Source organism: Xenopus laevis, chromosome 9_10S (assembly GCF_017654675.1).
Source record: "Xenopus laevis strain J_2021 chromosome 9_10S, Xenopus_laevis_v10.1, whole genome shotgun sequence".
NCBI classification, from domain to species: domain Eukaryota; kingdom Metazoa; phylum Chordata; class Amphibia; order Anura; family Pipidae; genus Xenopus; species Xenopus laevis.
The window spans coordinates 105,027,129-105,042,576 of NC_054388.1; the positions used below are offsets into that span (position 1 = coordinate 105,027,129).

At 43.0% G+C, this 15,448-nt stretch overlaps 2 protein-coding genes across 2 annotated transcripts in view; one reads left to right on the forward strand and one right to left on the reverse strand.

Moving 5' to 3' along the window:
• LOC108703224 (testis-expressed protein 2) overlaps positions 1–6,474 on the forward strand; it is a 31,597-nt gene extending 25,123 nt beyond the window's left edge. Inside the window, exon 12 of the mRNA XM_018239301.2 lies at positions 5,984–6,474. Within this exon, the coding sequence (XP_018094790.1) occupies positions 5,984–6,094 (111 nt within the window). The 3' untranslated portion in view covers positions 6,095–6,474. The remainder of the gene's footprint in view (positions 1–5,983) is intronic.
• Positions 6,475–8,160: 1,686 nt separating this feature from the next.
• On the reverse strand, positions 8,161–14,793 carry rpl3l.S (ribosomal protein L3 like S homeolog). The gene is made up of 10 exons (XM_018239300.2): positions 14,658–14,793; positions 11,585–11,777; positions 11,161–11,329; positions 10,939–11,074; positions 10,658–10,844; positions 10,291–10,451; positions 9,398–9,499; positions 9,118–9,213; positions 8,860–8,979; positions 8,161–8,276 (listed from the first exon to the last, which is right to left on the reverse strand). Exons 1-10 carry the CDS (start codon positions 14,748–14,750, stop codon positions 8,220–8,222), a joined length of 1,314 nt encoding a protein of 437 aa, XP_018094789.2. The 5' UTR covers positions 14,751–14,793; the 3' UTR covers positions 8,161–8,219.
• Positions 14,794–15,448: the final 655 nt, after the last annotated feature.

Sequence of the window (15,448 nt, forward strand, 5' to 3'; positions counted from 1 at the left end):
CTAGTGAGGTACTGGAGTTTGTTACGTACCAAACGGGAATCAAGGAACTCCTGGATCTCAAATTCAGGCTGACCGTCAACTTGCACTGGAGGAGGAACAGAAACAAGGCGGGTGTTAGAAGCAGGTTTTAGTAGCGAGACATGAAAGGAATCAGAAATTTTGAAATTAACAGGTAACTTAAGACGAACAGAAGAAGGGTTGATAACAGAAGTGATGGGATATGGACCAATGAAACGGGGACCCAATTTTAGGGAAGGAACTTTCAATTTAATGTTCTTGGTGGAGAGCCACACCAAGTCTCCCACCTTATATTGGGGTGCCTCCCTGCGTCTCCTATCAGCAGCCCTCTTCTGAGAGGATGTAGCTGTCTTAAGAGAGTTGTGAACTTGTGACCAGACTTTAGAAAACTGTTCGACAGAGGAGTTGGCAGATGGAACAGAGGAACCAGACCCTGAAAAAGAAAATGCCTTGGGGTGCAACCCATTAACAATAAAAAACGGAGACTCCCCAGTGGAGGAGTGTGAAGCATTATTGTAGGCAAATTCTGCCCAGGATAACAATTCTGCCCAAGAAGACTGATTCTCAGAGACATAGCACCTTAGAAATTGTTCTAAGGTCTGATTTACCCTTTCAGTTTGCCCGTTGGTTTGTGGGTGATAAGCAGTAGAAAACGAAAGATTAATCCCCACTAAAGAGCAAAATGCTCGCCAAAACTTGGAGACAAACTGAACCCCTCTGTCAGAAACAATATTAACAGGAAAACCATGTAACTTGAATATGTGCTGAATAAAAAGCTCAGATAAGGTTTTAGCGGAAGGGAGATGTGGAAGTGCGACAAAATGACCCATTTTGCTAAATCTGTCCACGACCACCCAAATTACTGTTTTCCCCTGGGACGATGGTAAGTCCACTATAAAATCCATCGAAAGATGGGTCCACGGTCTCTCAGGAATAGGCAGGGGAATGAGTAATCCCTGGGACAAATTTTTAGAAGATTTAGAGCGTTGGCAAACAGGGCAAGAGTCTACAAACGATTTTACATCTTGCTTGAAAGTTGGCCACCACACACTTCTGGACAACAAAGATGTAGTTTTACTTACACCGGGGTGTCCTGCCATTTTGGAATCATGAACCTCTCTTAACACCTGTTCTCTGAGATTTACAGGAACAAAAAGCCTCCCCTCAGGAGTGTTGGAGGGAGCATCATTTTGAACAGAGGACAATAAGGAAGAGAGGTCAGATTCCAATGTGGCTACAATACATTCCCTTGGGATAATAGAAGGATTATCATCTAAGTCAGAACAGATTGAGTCGAAGCTCCTAGAGAGAGCATCTGCCTTGATGTTCTTTGTACCAGGTCTAAAGGTTAAAGAAAAATCAAACCTGGTGAAGAACAGAGCCCACCTAGCCTGTCTAGGGTTTAATCGCTTAGCTGACTCAATATAGAGCAAATTTTTATGGTCAGTATAGACCGTAATCTGGTGTTTAGCCCCTCCAGTAGGTGCCGCCATTCCTCAAAGGCCCACTTGACTGCCAACAATTCACGATTCCCTATATCATAGTTTACCTCAGCGGGCAGGAATTTCCTAGAGAAGAACGCACAGGGATGCAATTTGTTGGTAGTCGGGTGCCTTTGGGAAAGAACCGCCCCTGCTCCTACCTCAGAAGCATCTACTTCCACAATGAAAGGTAAAGCAGTATCAGGATGGCGTAGAATTGGGGCGGAACTGAATTCCCTCTTGAGGGTTTCAAAAGCTTGAATAGCTTCAGGGGCCACATGCTGGGATCAGCACCTTTTTTGGTTAAATTAGTGATGGGCGCCACTATGACAGAAAAGTTTTTGATGAATTGCCTGTAATAATTTGCGAACCCCAAGAATCTCTGGGTTGCACGCAGTGAAAGGGGTTGAGTCCAATCCAGGACAGCTCTCACCTTGCCCGGATCCATTTCAAGACCCTTAAAAGAAATGTTGAACCCCAGAAATTGGACAGAGGTTACCTCGAATGTGCATTTCTCTAACTTAGCATACAGACAATTCACCCTTAACCTACGTAATACCTCACAGACATGAATGCGATGTTCGCAAAGGTTTGCAGAAAAAATTAGTATGTCGTCAAGATAAACCACCACATATACCCCCAACAGGTCCCGGAAGATGTCATTGACAAATTCCTGAAACACTGCTGGGGCGTTACATAGACCAAAGGGCATTACGAGGTACTCATAGTGGCCATCCCTGGTATTGAAAGCAGTTTTCCACTCGTCCCCCTCCCTGATCCGTATGAGATTGTAAGCTCCCCTCAGGTCTAATTTGGAGAAGATTTTAGCATCCTTGACCTGGTCAAACAATTCAGAGATAAGGGGTAAGGGATAGCGGTTCTTCACAGTGATCTTGTTCAAGCCCCTATAATCAATACAGGGGCGTAAACCACCGTCTTTCTTGCCTACAAAGAAAAACCCTGCCCCCGCAGGGGAACTGGAAGGCCTAATAAACCCTCTATCAAGGTTCTCTTGAATATACTCTCTCATTGCCTGGGCCTCAGGCAATGAGAGGGGAAAGGTTCTGCCTCGAGGGGGAGATGATCCCGGAAGCAGATCAATAGGGCAGTCATACTGCCGATGTGGGGGTAGTGTCTCAGCTGCCTTTTTGGAAAATACGTCAGAATAGGCAGTGTAGGCAGATGGTAACCCCTCAAGGATGGTATTACCCACTACAGATGGAGTACACACCCCACTACAACCAGAGCCCCACTGAATAACCTCCCTAGAAACCCAATCTATCAGAGGGTTATGCCTCTGGAGCCAGGGTAAACCCAGAATGAGAGGACAGGAAGCTCCCTCAATGAGGTACAGAGCTATTTCTTCAGAATGCAGATTACTTATACACAAGGACAGGTTGATGGTTTTTTGGGAAACCACCCCAGACCCCAAGGGTCTTTTATCTACAGCAAGGATTCTCATGGGCGGATTAAGGGCAACCAGTGGAATTTTGAATTTTGCAGCAAAAGCCGCGTCCAAGAAATTACCCTCTGCCCCAGAATCAATGAAAGCCGACACTTCGATAGTGCCCGTAGGCCAGGTCAATTTAACTGGTAATAGAACCTTAGAGGCAGATTGGGGAGAGGAAACGCCTGCACCCAAATGGAGCTCCCCTTCTCCATTTAAGCTTGGGCGTTTCCCGGCCTCTTGGTGCATTGATTGAGAAAGTGACCCTTCTCCCCACAATAAATACACAGCCCAAGGGACCGCCTGCGTGCCTTTTCCTCAGGAGTAAGGTGTGAGATGCCTAGCTGCATAGGCTCCTCCTGAGGTTGAGACACAGAGGGGTTTGAAAACTTAGCACTATGAACATGTTTATACCCAACATAAGTATCCTGTTCATCCCTATTCACCCTTTGTCTCCTATCTATCTGGATGGCCAAAGACATAAGGTCATCCAGACTAGAAGATAGGGGATAGTTAACAAGGCTGTCTTTGACAGATTTGGCCAGACCAATGCGAAACTGACTCTGTAGAGCCGTATCATTCCACCCCGTTTCCACCGCCCACCTACGAAACTCAGTACAATAAGTTTCCACCTCCCGTTTACCTTGGTGTAATTTACGAATCGCGGAGTCGGCCGAAGAGGCGCGATCCGGGTCATCGTATAGAATGGCCATAGAACGGAAGAACTGGTCTAAAGATAAACGGGCAGGATCGGTGGCTGGCAGTCTAAGTGCCCAGATTTGGGGGTCACCCACTAATAGGGTCATAACGAATCTGACCTTTTCCTCATCAGAGGGAAAAGAATGGGGGAAAAAGCTGAGGTACAGCTTGCAGGCTTCTTGAAAAACAAAAAACTGGGTTCTGTCCCCACCGAACTTGGCAGGAAATGCGATCTTGGGTTCCTGGGGTCTGGATGTAGAACCCCTATCTGGCGGGGAACCCACAGAGGATGTAGGAACAGAACTAGCTGACTGCTGCGAGGGTCCCAGCTGGCGGGTTAGATTATGGAACCCCTGGAGCAGATAATTTTGCTTTTGCTCCTGGTCCTCCATTCGTTGCAGCAAAGTAGTAAGCAACAGATCAGTGGATGTTGGGAGAGGAGCAGCAGCAGCAGCAGCTTCAATGTGATTGTCGTCCTCCATGGCCCGTGATAATGTCACGGCCGGCACCCAATACCAGAACTAGAGCCAAGCACCGTGGTCAGAGCTCTCTTCACCAGTATGTGTGACCACTTTTGGGCTTCGGGAAGGCCCTCCGCCTACTGGGGTGCCACCTGGACTTATGAGTGGGCAAGGCTAGAGTTCTGGCAAGCAATGGGGCACGGCAGGTATTAGAGTCTTTTGGGCCGAGGATCACAGTTACAGGCAAGGATGAGGCAGAGAGGATAGTCAGACAGGCTGGGTCGAGGCAGGCAGATAGCAAGGATCGTCAGGCAGGAAAGGGTCAAAACCGGGTATCAAGCAGAAGGGGTTCAGGCAATAGAGTAGTCGGTTAACAGGCACAGGTCAGGATTCAGATGGAAGCGTCGTCAGGAAACAGGCAGAGGTCAAAAACCGGATTCAAACAGGTTCAGAATATAGCACAAGGCTCAGAAGCACCAGGAAACAATATCCTATCACGGGCAATGCATAAAGTAAAACTGTACCTTTAAATACATTTGAAATTCGCGCCTTTGTATGACGTCAGCGCGCCTGCGCCTTTAAATAATGCGCATGCGCGCCGCGCGCGCACTAGGACCCGGAAGCCGACGGAGAAGGAGCGCGGCGGCGTGGCGGCCGTCCACGCCGCCGCGACTCAGGTAATTTTCTTACACCCTGCCTGTTTCTAACTATCCTGACTTCTGTAATCCTGACCCTGCCTGGTAACCGTCTATTCTATATCCGCATCCCTCCTGATTGATCTCCTGGTTTGACCCTTGCCTTTCTGACTCCGCTTGTATTTACCTGCCCTGACCCGGCCTGATTTGACTACACATTCTGCCTACACCTTGTACTGTGACCTTCTGCCCAAAAGACTTTTGCTTTACCGTCGTACCCCTTTGCTCGTCCTGAACCCTTCGATTGGCGCCTCTCTTAATAAGACCGATTAGTTGAGGGCTCCTCCCAAGGTGAAAGGCAGTTGTTAAAGGCGGAAGCAAGAGCCGAGAACAGGGTGCTTAGCATTGGTTCTGGAATTAGGGTGCCGACCATGACATATACATGCTTAAGGTTTTTTTTTTTTAGGCCAATACCAAAAGACCTACACAGCACTTTGTAATGCCTTGTAAATAACACCTGTAAATAGAAGTTTTGGTCGCAGATGGCTGAAAGTTGCTTTCCACTGACAGCAATGGAAAAAGTTTTGAGAAACCCTATAATTGTTGCACACCAGTGCAATCACGGGAACAACTGTTGTACACAATGGAAACTGACCCGCGGTGATCACCAGCAGAATTTTGTGACAACTAACACATTCAGTGATCCTCGGGGCAGATTTATTAAGGTTGGAAAAGTAAATTCGAATATTCAATTTTTTTTGGCCAAAACTCACAAATTTTAATTTTAAATCACCAACTCGAATTTGCATTCGAATGTGAGATTTATCAAACTTCGACCCTGAAAATAGTTCAAATTCGACTATTCGCCACCTAAAACCTGCCGAATTCCTGTAGAACTCAATGGCAGAGGTCCGCTGACCCATGTTAATGATGTTAATAGCTTTCTGGACATTTAAGTTTTTTTCGGAGGAAAATTCAATTCGAATTTCGTTTGTATTCGCTTCTAATATGAATCGAATTTTTGGGTTGTTCCAATTCAATAGAATTTTAGATGTTTTTTCATAAATAACCTCATAAATTCACATAAATTATGAATTTGACCTTTTATAAATAACCCCCCCCCCAGTGTAGGGCATCCACTTCATATCAGAACCATCTAAATGTCATTAATTATGTCTATAAAACCTAATTATCACTTAATCTCATATTACATGGTTATATATTTATGCTTCTCTGTTGCAGAAAATATTAGTAATGCCAAACATGGATGACCTGTACTTCCCAGTCATGCAGACTAGTGTTGAAAGTGCCAAGTCAACGCAGCCTGAGCCAATAAACCCACCGGTCCTTTGAGCACTATATAACTGGGTGAAATGAAGAACTTTGTCATTGGACCTTGCTGAGCGCACCACCTTGCCATGATATTTGTGGTTCCAAAAGCAACATCTCCTGGAATGAAATGAGCTTGTCTTATTATGGATCTAAACTCGGCCAAGGAGGACACAAACCTTGCAGAAGTTAAAAGACAGAACTGGTGCTCAAATTGTCTCAATGTATTCCTTGAGTAGATGGCTGGCCGAGGGAGCAGTCCCACCAGAACGTTTCTTCCTCTGAGTGACAAGTGCTTAGATAGTTCTCAGTGATTCCTTGATCACTTGTCCATTATAAAACATTTCTGTATAATATAATGTAAATTAATGTTGGACTCCCAAACATAGTGGTCAATTTGTTAATTCCCAGTTATTGGAGATTTAAAGCAATATTGCATAATTCAGGATCATGGCCTGAGAACCTGAACCTTCCATCTCCTGATTCCCATTTACCTTGCTGATCCAAAACCTAATGGTTCCTATAACGTTTTATGGAGTGTTAGACCAGGCGCTGTGCTAGATTTATTTTTGAACTAGTATCACAAGCTGGAAGATGTTGAAGTCAATTAACATATTGTACATTCTGCAAAGTGACTGGAATAGAGGAGAGAATGGAACCATTGCAGTTGTCCATAAGCCATTGAGAATCAACATCTGTTATAGTTGTTTTTGAGGTTCTTGGTAAGTTTATTCAGTGTAAGATTCAAAGTCAAAAACATCCTAAAAATTACAAATTGTGAAACAAGTCAACCTGAAGTCTATGGTTTGATCATATCACAGATCAGCTTTTACTATATCTGTCAGAAAAAGATGATCTGCCAATAACTGAACCAAGCGTCCATGGGCCAAATGGTTCAATCCAACAAGAGGATCTGAGGGAAAGTGAAAAGTAACCTTGGTTTCTCCCACTTCTACATCTGCCACTCCGATACTTTTTGGACAACGTGATGGTGTGCACTAGGGTCTAAATTAGCCAAACTGACCTACCAAATCTGTCCAGGTAGGGCCACTTTTACAGCAGAAATGGTTCTTTATACACAGGGTCGGATTTATATAGTGGGCGCCCCTAGGCCCACTACCATTCTTCGCCCCTGTCCCCTCCAGGCGGAGAGGAGCAATGAGGATTGGCGCACGGGAAATTAAAAAAATTATTGTATCTCCAGCGCATCTCCAGTGTTTTTGAACCAATGTGGGTGTGGTTGGGCAGCATGCCGCCCCCCCTAAAATCCTGCCACCCTAGGCCCGGGCCTAGGTGGCCTTTCCACAAATCCGGGCCTGTTTATACAGGGTTATAACCAGGAAGAGTAAAAGTATGAATTTAACGTTCCTAAAGAACCAAGATGGTGGAATCAAATACAAGTGTTGTTGGGCAATATTAGATGCCCTACATAGGTGAATATTTTCCCTTTAAAGTGTAAAGGTGTGTTCCTATCACTGATAGGTATCATAGTGTGAGTGCCACTAGAATGTATTCTAACTGTTAAAGAAGCAGCAGCTTGTCTTTGGCCAGAATCCTTCTTGAAGCTCCAACTCTTGGTTAGGCCTCCACCTCCACCCACAAAAAAAGTACAGTTATAGAATATTGGTATCAACCAATAAGTCATAGTTTCAACAATATATAGGGCAGCAACCACATATTCAGCCCAATTATAAGGTCTAACTGACCTTCAAGCTGAGATTCCAGGTGTATCTAGGAGATCAAATGGTCATACCCCCCATTTCTCACATAAAGTTTCACTTGGGCTGAAGCCCCTGTCACTGCTCCACACCACCTGAGCTTGGCAGATCCATAGTTTGGAAACTATTGTGCTAAACTCTGTAGGTCTTGGAGAGTTATATCTGTCAGTTATGGTGGGCTGACATAATGTTCTAGACTGGAGTACAGTTTACATTTGCAATCAAGCCTAAGGAAAGATTGAACCACCCGCAGTGCACTTGCCTGTCCATCTAAATTGCCTAATGATCAACACATTGCCATGCTGAAAGAATAAGTTCAAGTGTAAGTCTAAACAACATGGAGAGGTTCTTGAGGAAACGAAACCACAAAAGTCAATATTTAGAGTTTAATTAGCATATGGAAGCTGAGAAATGGTGACCAGGTGCAGCTTCTATAACTCAGTCTCCGGCTCCAATTTGTCTTTGACCATGTGCTTCTTTTGAGGGCCCTGTAATAACAAAGCAAGACCATTTGCTCATACACAATGGATATGTTTTATAAATCCCCTGTGAGAAAGACTGTTAAGAACTTTGTGTATAAATATAGAAGGTGATTGTGTTTGGAAATGGTGAAATGGTAAACCCTGGTGCTCTTCACATTCCTAGATGTTTTCCTTTACCCATGGGTAAAAATAACTACAGTATGTGTCAAAATTACATAAAAATATGCCACAGCTTTGCACCTAAATTAGATTTCTTTGTGCTGCACTGATTTATAAATGACCCCAGCTGTTTTGCAGCATCTCCAAGCCTGTTGTACTCCAGAACCCCAGCAGCCTATGGCTTGTACCTTTTCTTTTGCCCAATGAAGATTGTCAACAATTCTAATTATGTGTCAATTCTCTGTAGAAATGTTCTCCTCCAATGTGAGTAACGCTAGCTCTAAAACAACTACCAAGTCATAATGAGCCAACAAAGCCAGATGAAGAACCCTCTTACTTCTGCTGGCAAACCAGATCAAGCTCAGCTGCTGATATAGGATAGGTTTGTCACCCTTGAGATAGGCAGAAAAGCTGTTCAGATACAACTTACCATAAACGCTCTTTTCTCCTGGTCAGTTTGGAAGCATCCATGGCCAAACTTGGAGGTAGTGTCTATGAATTTCAGCTCAATGGGCTCAAGGGCACGGCGACTAGTGTGGACCAACAAAGACTGTAGGAAAGAGGCTTAAGTTATACCTCTAACCTTGACATTGCTTTATGAAGGGTACACTATACTATAGCCAGAATTACCACAAAAATCATGTTGATTAATGCTGGAGAAAATAAATACAACTAAATCCAATCTCACCTTCCTCAGAGTTAGGACCCGTTTTTTTGTTCCCATGACACAACCTTTAAGCATGAGATAGTCATTGTTGACTTGGCCATAATGAGGGAACCCACCCTACACAGGAGAAGATCAGGAGATGAAATTAAAAGGAAGAGAAAGTGAGATTGAGGAGAGATGAAAAACAGAGTAGGTGGATGAAAACATAACGGATATGTGATTTGAGAGAAAAAGAGAAGGAAAAATACAGAGAAAAAGAATAGGTGGGGTATTGGGAGGTATTGAGAGGTTGCACTCTTACTAGTGGTGTGATAGACTTGTCAGTAATATCGTACTGAGTCGCAGCATTGTTTTTAACAACTTTACCGTCTTCAAGGTGAATTCCTCTGCCGATGCGATATATCTGTAACAGAATAAACCAGACATTAAAGGTATGGGATGTTCTCCAGGAAAGGAGGGAGGAGCTGAAGGCACTTTAACCATTTTATTGATAGGCTTTATCTTGCAACAGTTAAGGCAACTATGTTCACAGATTCTAATGTAATCTCCTCCTAAACCTCCCTGTCCATAAATAGCTGAGGCCAACAGAGTTAGACTGGCCTGCTAGTACCAGGGGATATCCCAATGGGCCCCAATCCAAGGACAATTTCTATCAACCCTTTCTTATTACAGCATTAATCTGTATCACACCTACATTAAGCACTGTCTAGTAGTGATGTGTAGGTTGTGCAGGTTTGGGCCAACCAATTGTCCCCAGAAGTGGGAGCAGGTAGGTGGTGGGCTATAAATATTCACTGTAATCCAAACCCCTCCCTGACCTCTTAGCCATGTCCCAGCCCCACTTCTGACGGGTGCAAATGGGTTGAGGAACTTACATCCTGGTTACATCAAAGATGGGTAGATCGGCGTGGGTATATTAATCAACATTGGGTGCTGGGTCAGTCTTTGATTCTATTAGGGTGGAATAGGTTGTAAAATCTTTGATCTGTCCATCACTACATCTAATTGTTGTGAAAGTGGACCCCCAATGTCAGGTTTTCTGGTGGGCTCTAGAAGGCCCAGTCCAGCACTTGAGGCCAAAATTAAAAATAATGTTACAATGGAATGATTTAGGGTGTCAGTCACCAAGTGGGATTAGGTATGCTCACCTATTAATTCTGTAAACCTCAGAAGTTAGAATTATATTTTATATACCTTCTTGTTGATCTCTGTACGATGGTGATAGCCCTTCTGCCCAGCACGGGCAATGGTGTACGCCACTCGAGCTGGATGCCATGCTCCAATACAGGCCACTTTTCTCAAACCCTTGTGCGTTTTACGAGGCAACTTTTTGGTATGCCAACGTGAGGTCACACCTTCAAGGATAAAACAATATTTATTAAGTTCAGGGAGCATAAACACAGAGAAACATATATAGTTAGAAAAGTGACCTCTTGAACAGGTAATACCAGTGGAACAGGGGTATGGGAGAGATGTTAGACTCCTATCTTTTCTAATGAACTAGAAACTAGCAGGTTTTCCCATTGAACATTGTTGTGTAATGCACAACGATATCCATCACCTCTCATTCCTTTGCCTTTGGTGACACCAATGACATCAATCATCTCATCCTGGCTGAAGACAGAGTTTACGGGGACCTGTTTCTCCAGCTTCTCATGGGCCCAGTCCACCTTTTCAGCTACAGTGCCTCCATTCAGCTGGATCTCCATAACATGAGCTTTCTTCTGGCGCAACGGCAGGAGTTTCATCTGCATGGGGCAGATGGCCAGAAAGCAAGGCAATGCATGAGAAGGACACACACAAGTCAATGTCCTTTGTCCATATGCCACCAACTCCTCTTACCTGAGTGTGAACGATGACCCGGATAACCTTACAGTATTTCTTCAATGTCGAGAAGTCCTTTTCCAGCTGTTTCTTGCCCTCTTCATCTTGCCATTTCTTGCAGTACTTGGTAAAAGACTTTTTCTTGCTCTTATACCTGGAGGATAATAATAAATGATGGCCTCCATACTCAATAATGTATCTGTTGTTCCTTTATTATCACTATAAAGTGGTCTCTCTTACCAATTTCTATAGAAACGCCTCTTGCACTCATCACTAATGTGCTCTGCAAATATGGTTTTCAAACTCCGCAATCCTCGTGGCGTCTCCACATATCCCACTATTCCCACCACTACTAGTGGTGGTGTCTCAATGATGGTCACTGCTTCTACCGCCTCCCGTTTTGAAATTTCTGAGTTAGGGGGGAAAAAATAAAAGAGAGAATTAGGTCGAGCATTATCAATGCAACAATGTATGTGTATTGAAACCAAATCAGCAGGTCAGAATGTCAGTTCCAAATGGTTCACATCAACCAATCAGTGAGACCTAACTATTTAAAGAGCCTTCAAATTATTAGGCCAATTGAATGGATACCAAAGAGTAATGGCCACCTTTACAAGTTTCCCAGTCTACAATAACTTCACTGCTGCCATGTTGTGTCACTTACTCAGTCCTGGCCGGTGGATCTCTCTAAGAGTATGAGTCATCCCTGCTTTGTAACCCAGAAATGCTGTGAGATGGACTGGTTTACTTGGGTCATCCTTGGGCCAGGTCTTCACTTTTCCTCGGTGACGGTGGCTACGTTTATGGGGCAGAAACCCAAGGTGGCCATGCCGGGGAGCCGAAAATTTTCGGTGAGACTGAAAGGGTGGAGAAGATAAAATAAAGACCATGCTACACTACCTCTACTGCAGACCTTGTATTAAAGGGAATGTATACATTTCAGAGCAGTAGAGCTCCATCCAAATATTCCTGAATTTACAACATGCTACCATGTGTTGGATGGTGGGAGCTGAAGTCCAGCAACTCCAGATATGGAATCTTAAGGTACACATTGCCCCCATGCTCATAACAAGAACAATTAGAACAATCTCTCTTCATGGCTGTATATAAATTTACCAAGAATTACTCCAGGTTTGGGGAGCAAAGTCCACTTGAGCTTTTACTAAGGCCATCTGACACCATCTCTGAATTGAAAAGGGCAGGATAATTTCTCCATCTGTATCCACCAAAGCAGCAATAGAAGGCTCTATGGCAAAATGAGTCAGCAGCACTAGTACTCGGACTCTCTAGTAATGTTTGTGTCTGCCTGAAAACTGATCCACGTTCTGCTGAGGTCACCATCTGTTAATATCACTCTGCTGTGGCTGATATTTATATGGACAAACACCTGTAGGTAACATTTTAAAATCCAGAGGGAGAATCAATGCTCCTACTATTCCGTACGTTGGTGCACACACACAAATTCTGAGGCCAATTATGGTGCACACAAAGTATTTTTCTAGAGAATACAGTTTAGAACTTTTGTTTCTTGAAACACCCTTGGTCTATGTCAACTTGGTGGCCACCCTGATGGTTGCTTGGTTAAAGGACAGGGTTGCCTCTTGTTCATGCCAAAATTATTAATTGTTAAGAAATTTAAGAGAGATAGGAAGCCTCATGAAGGTTCCTCTGGGAGGTTTATGACAATTTTTCTATTAAACCATGTCTGACCACTCTTCAGACTCTGGGTGTAAAAGTGACTCCCTGAAAAATTGGGTAGGTTAACAGCTCTCTGCATGGAGGTAACTCCTGGAGCTCAACAGCCCTTCAAATCTGACGGAAGGAGTTCACCTCCCAAGGGAACTGCAGGTTGGACCTATCAAGAGGGATAACATCTGATTGCTCATTGGATTTTGGAATATTTTTTTCCTGTAGTGGTCACATGACACAGAAGCTGTGAGTGCTAATTAAAGATTTAGTTCACCTTAAAAATAACCCGTGTATAGATGTTCTACTAGATAGGCAGGTTTCATCTGGGCAAAGGGGTTTATATTGATAGCAGTGCATCTTTTTTAAACCTCAACTACTATATTACTATGTGCGTTTGATGTAGACTTTGGTTTTATATCATTATACAACCATACTAAAAATTAACTTAAAGTGTAAAGTTCCTTTTTTTAATATTTTTAGTGCTTTCCATATGCTAGCCCTCCTGCTATCAATTAACCTCTTGGGTCAATTTACTTTTTGGGCTACATGGTAGTTTGAATGCCTCAAACAAAATGATTTTTTTGGTTAGTAATTGCCACGAGCTACTTGGCCAAAAAACACGTCAGCTGAATAGGAAGTGGCCTGGAGCCAGTAGAGTCATTCAGAACGTTGAGTGTAACGTAGCCATTAAAGATCATGTGACTGAAGTCCCCAGTGAGGAAGGACTGATAGCTCCACCCACTGGAGGAGATTCACAAAGTTGTATTGATAGAAAACAAAATTCTTGGCAAAACACATATCATAGATCAAATGTAAACTGGTATTAATGTCTGTGTACAGAGGACCTGTTATCCAGAAGGCTCAGGACCTGTCGTTTTCCAGATAAGTTTCTTTCTGTAATTTACCTTTTAACATACATTTTTCACCTGAAATATTAAGCAGAGAGGGATATTCTGAGACAATTTCCAATTGGTTTTCATTTTTTATTATTTGTGGTTTTTGAGTTATTTAGCTTTTTATTCAGCAGCTCTCCAGTTTGCAATTTCAGCAATCTGGTTGCTAGGGTCCAGATTACCCTAGTAACCACTGATTGATTTAAATAAGAGACTGAAATATGAATAGGAGAGGCCTGAATAGAAAGATGAGTAATAAAAAATAGCAACAACAATAGGTTTGTAGCCTTACTGAGCATGTGTTTTTGATGGGGTCGGTCAGTGACCCCCATTTCAAAGCTGAAGAGAGTCAGAAGAAAAAGGTAAATAAGTAAAAAGAAACTATAAAAAAATAAATAACGAAGGCCAATTGAAAAGTTGCTTAGAGTTGGCCTTTCTATAACATATTAAAAATTAACTTAAAGGTGAACCGCCCCTTTAAGTCTAATTTAAACATTAATTAAACCCAATAGGATAAGAATTAATTAAAGCTTAGTTTGGATCAAGTACACGGTGCTTGTAATTCTTTATTACAAAAGGAAAGCAGTTTTTAAAATCGGAATTATTGGATTAAAATTAGGTATCCACTATTTTGGAATCGGCCGAACCCCCAAATCCTCTGCAAAAAATTTGGCAGAATACCGAACCGAATATGCATATGCAAATTAGGAGTGGGAAGAGGAAAATATTTTTTACTTGCTTGTTTTGTTTAAGACAAAAATTTGCATATGCAAATTAGGATTTGGATTCGATTCGGCCGGGCAGAAGGATTCGGCCGAATCCCAAACTGAATCCTGGATTCGGTGCATCCCTAATTAAAATAAAGTCCACAGAGAGCCTTCCTTTGATTCTGAGCTTTCTGGATAAGGGGTTTCCGGATCCTGTACGGGTATTACCAAAAGCATATTGCCAGTCTAATAAAGGGCAGTTACAGGAGAGCGGGTGCCATACACATAGAGCTGCTCTGGGGGTCCTCTTGTTGTGCTCTTAGACCTAAAGGTGATCCAAAAAGATTCCCGTTGTCCCTATTATAATAATATCATTTAACCCCTGCTCTTCCTCCCATAAAACTACAAATAATAGGCACATAAGCTGGAAAGAGACGGACATACAGACCATAGGACGAGTCCCGGTGCCGGCCGCTGAGAGAAAGAGGTCTCTGCCAGGTGCTGATACTCTCTGATACTTAAATTTAGCTCCTGCTTTCATTTGCTTCTATATTCATTGCTATCACTGGGCCGGCCTGGGAATGTGATATTAATCAGAATCTCTCATGGGGGAGGCACATGTCACAGTCTTGATTTACTGCCCATGTGACATTCACCTAAATAGGTGACAGTTGGTACCAGTGCCAAGCCTGGATCCCTGCAGCTGTTCTGTAAGAGGGAACTTACAACATCCAGGGGGTTATTTATCATTATTTATATTTATGCACAGTTAAGAAAAAAACGTGGTTCTATCCAAAGGTGAAAGCTCCAATTAACGGAAGCTGACCCAGCATAGAACTTGACCCGGTTGCTAGGCCCCAGGTCCGTCTCTTAAGGGTTCAGCATTCTCGGCAATATGATATAAATAAAGTTGAATAAAATTGAGTTCTTTAGTCCATAGGTTAAAATCAAAGAGTCCTAACGCGTTTCGTATCTAGAGATGCCTATGATTACGTATCTCTAGACACGAAACGCGTTAGGACTCATGATTTTTAACCTATGGAACTAAATTTTATTCAACTTGGTGAGTCGCAGGAGTCCGTGCTCATTTCAACTTTTTCCTTATTTATCAAAGAGTAATGTGAATTTTTTTCAAAATCTGATAAATTCGATTTTAAATCACACTTTGTTATTCATGAAAAAATTCAAAGATCTAAAATTCAATCGAATAGTCCTGACCCGAAAACTTGAATCAAATTG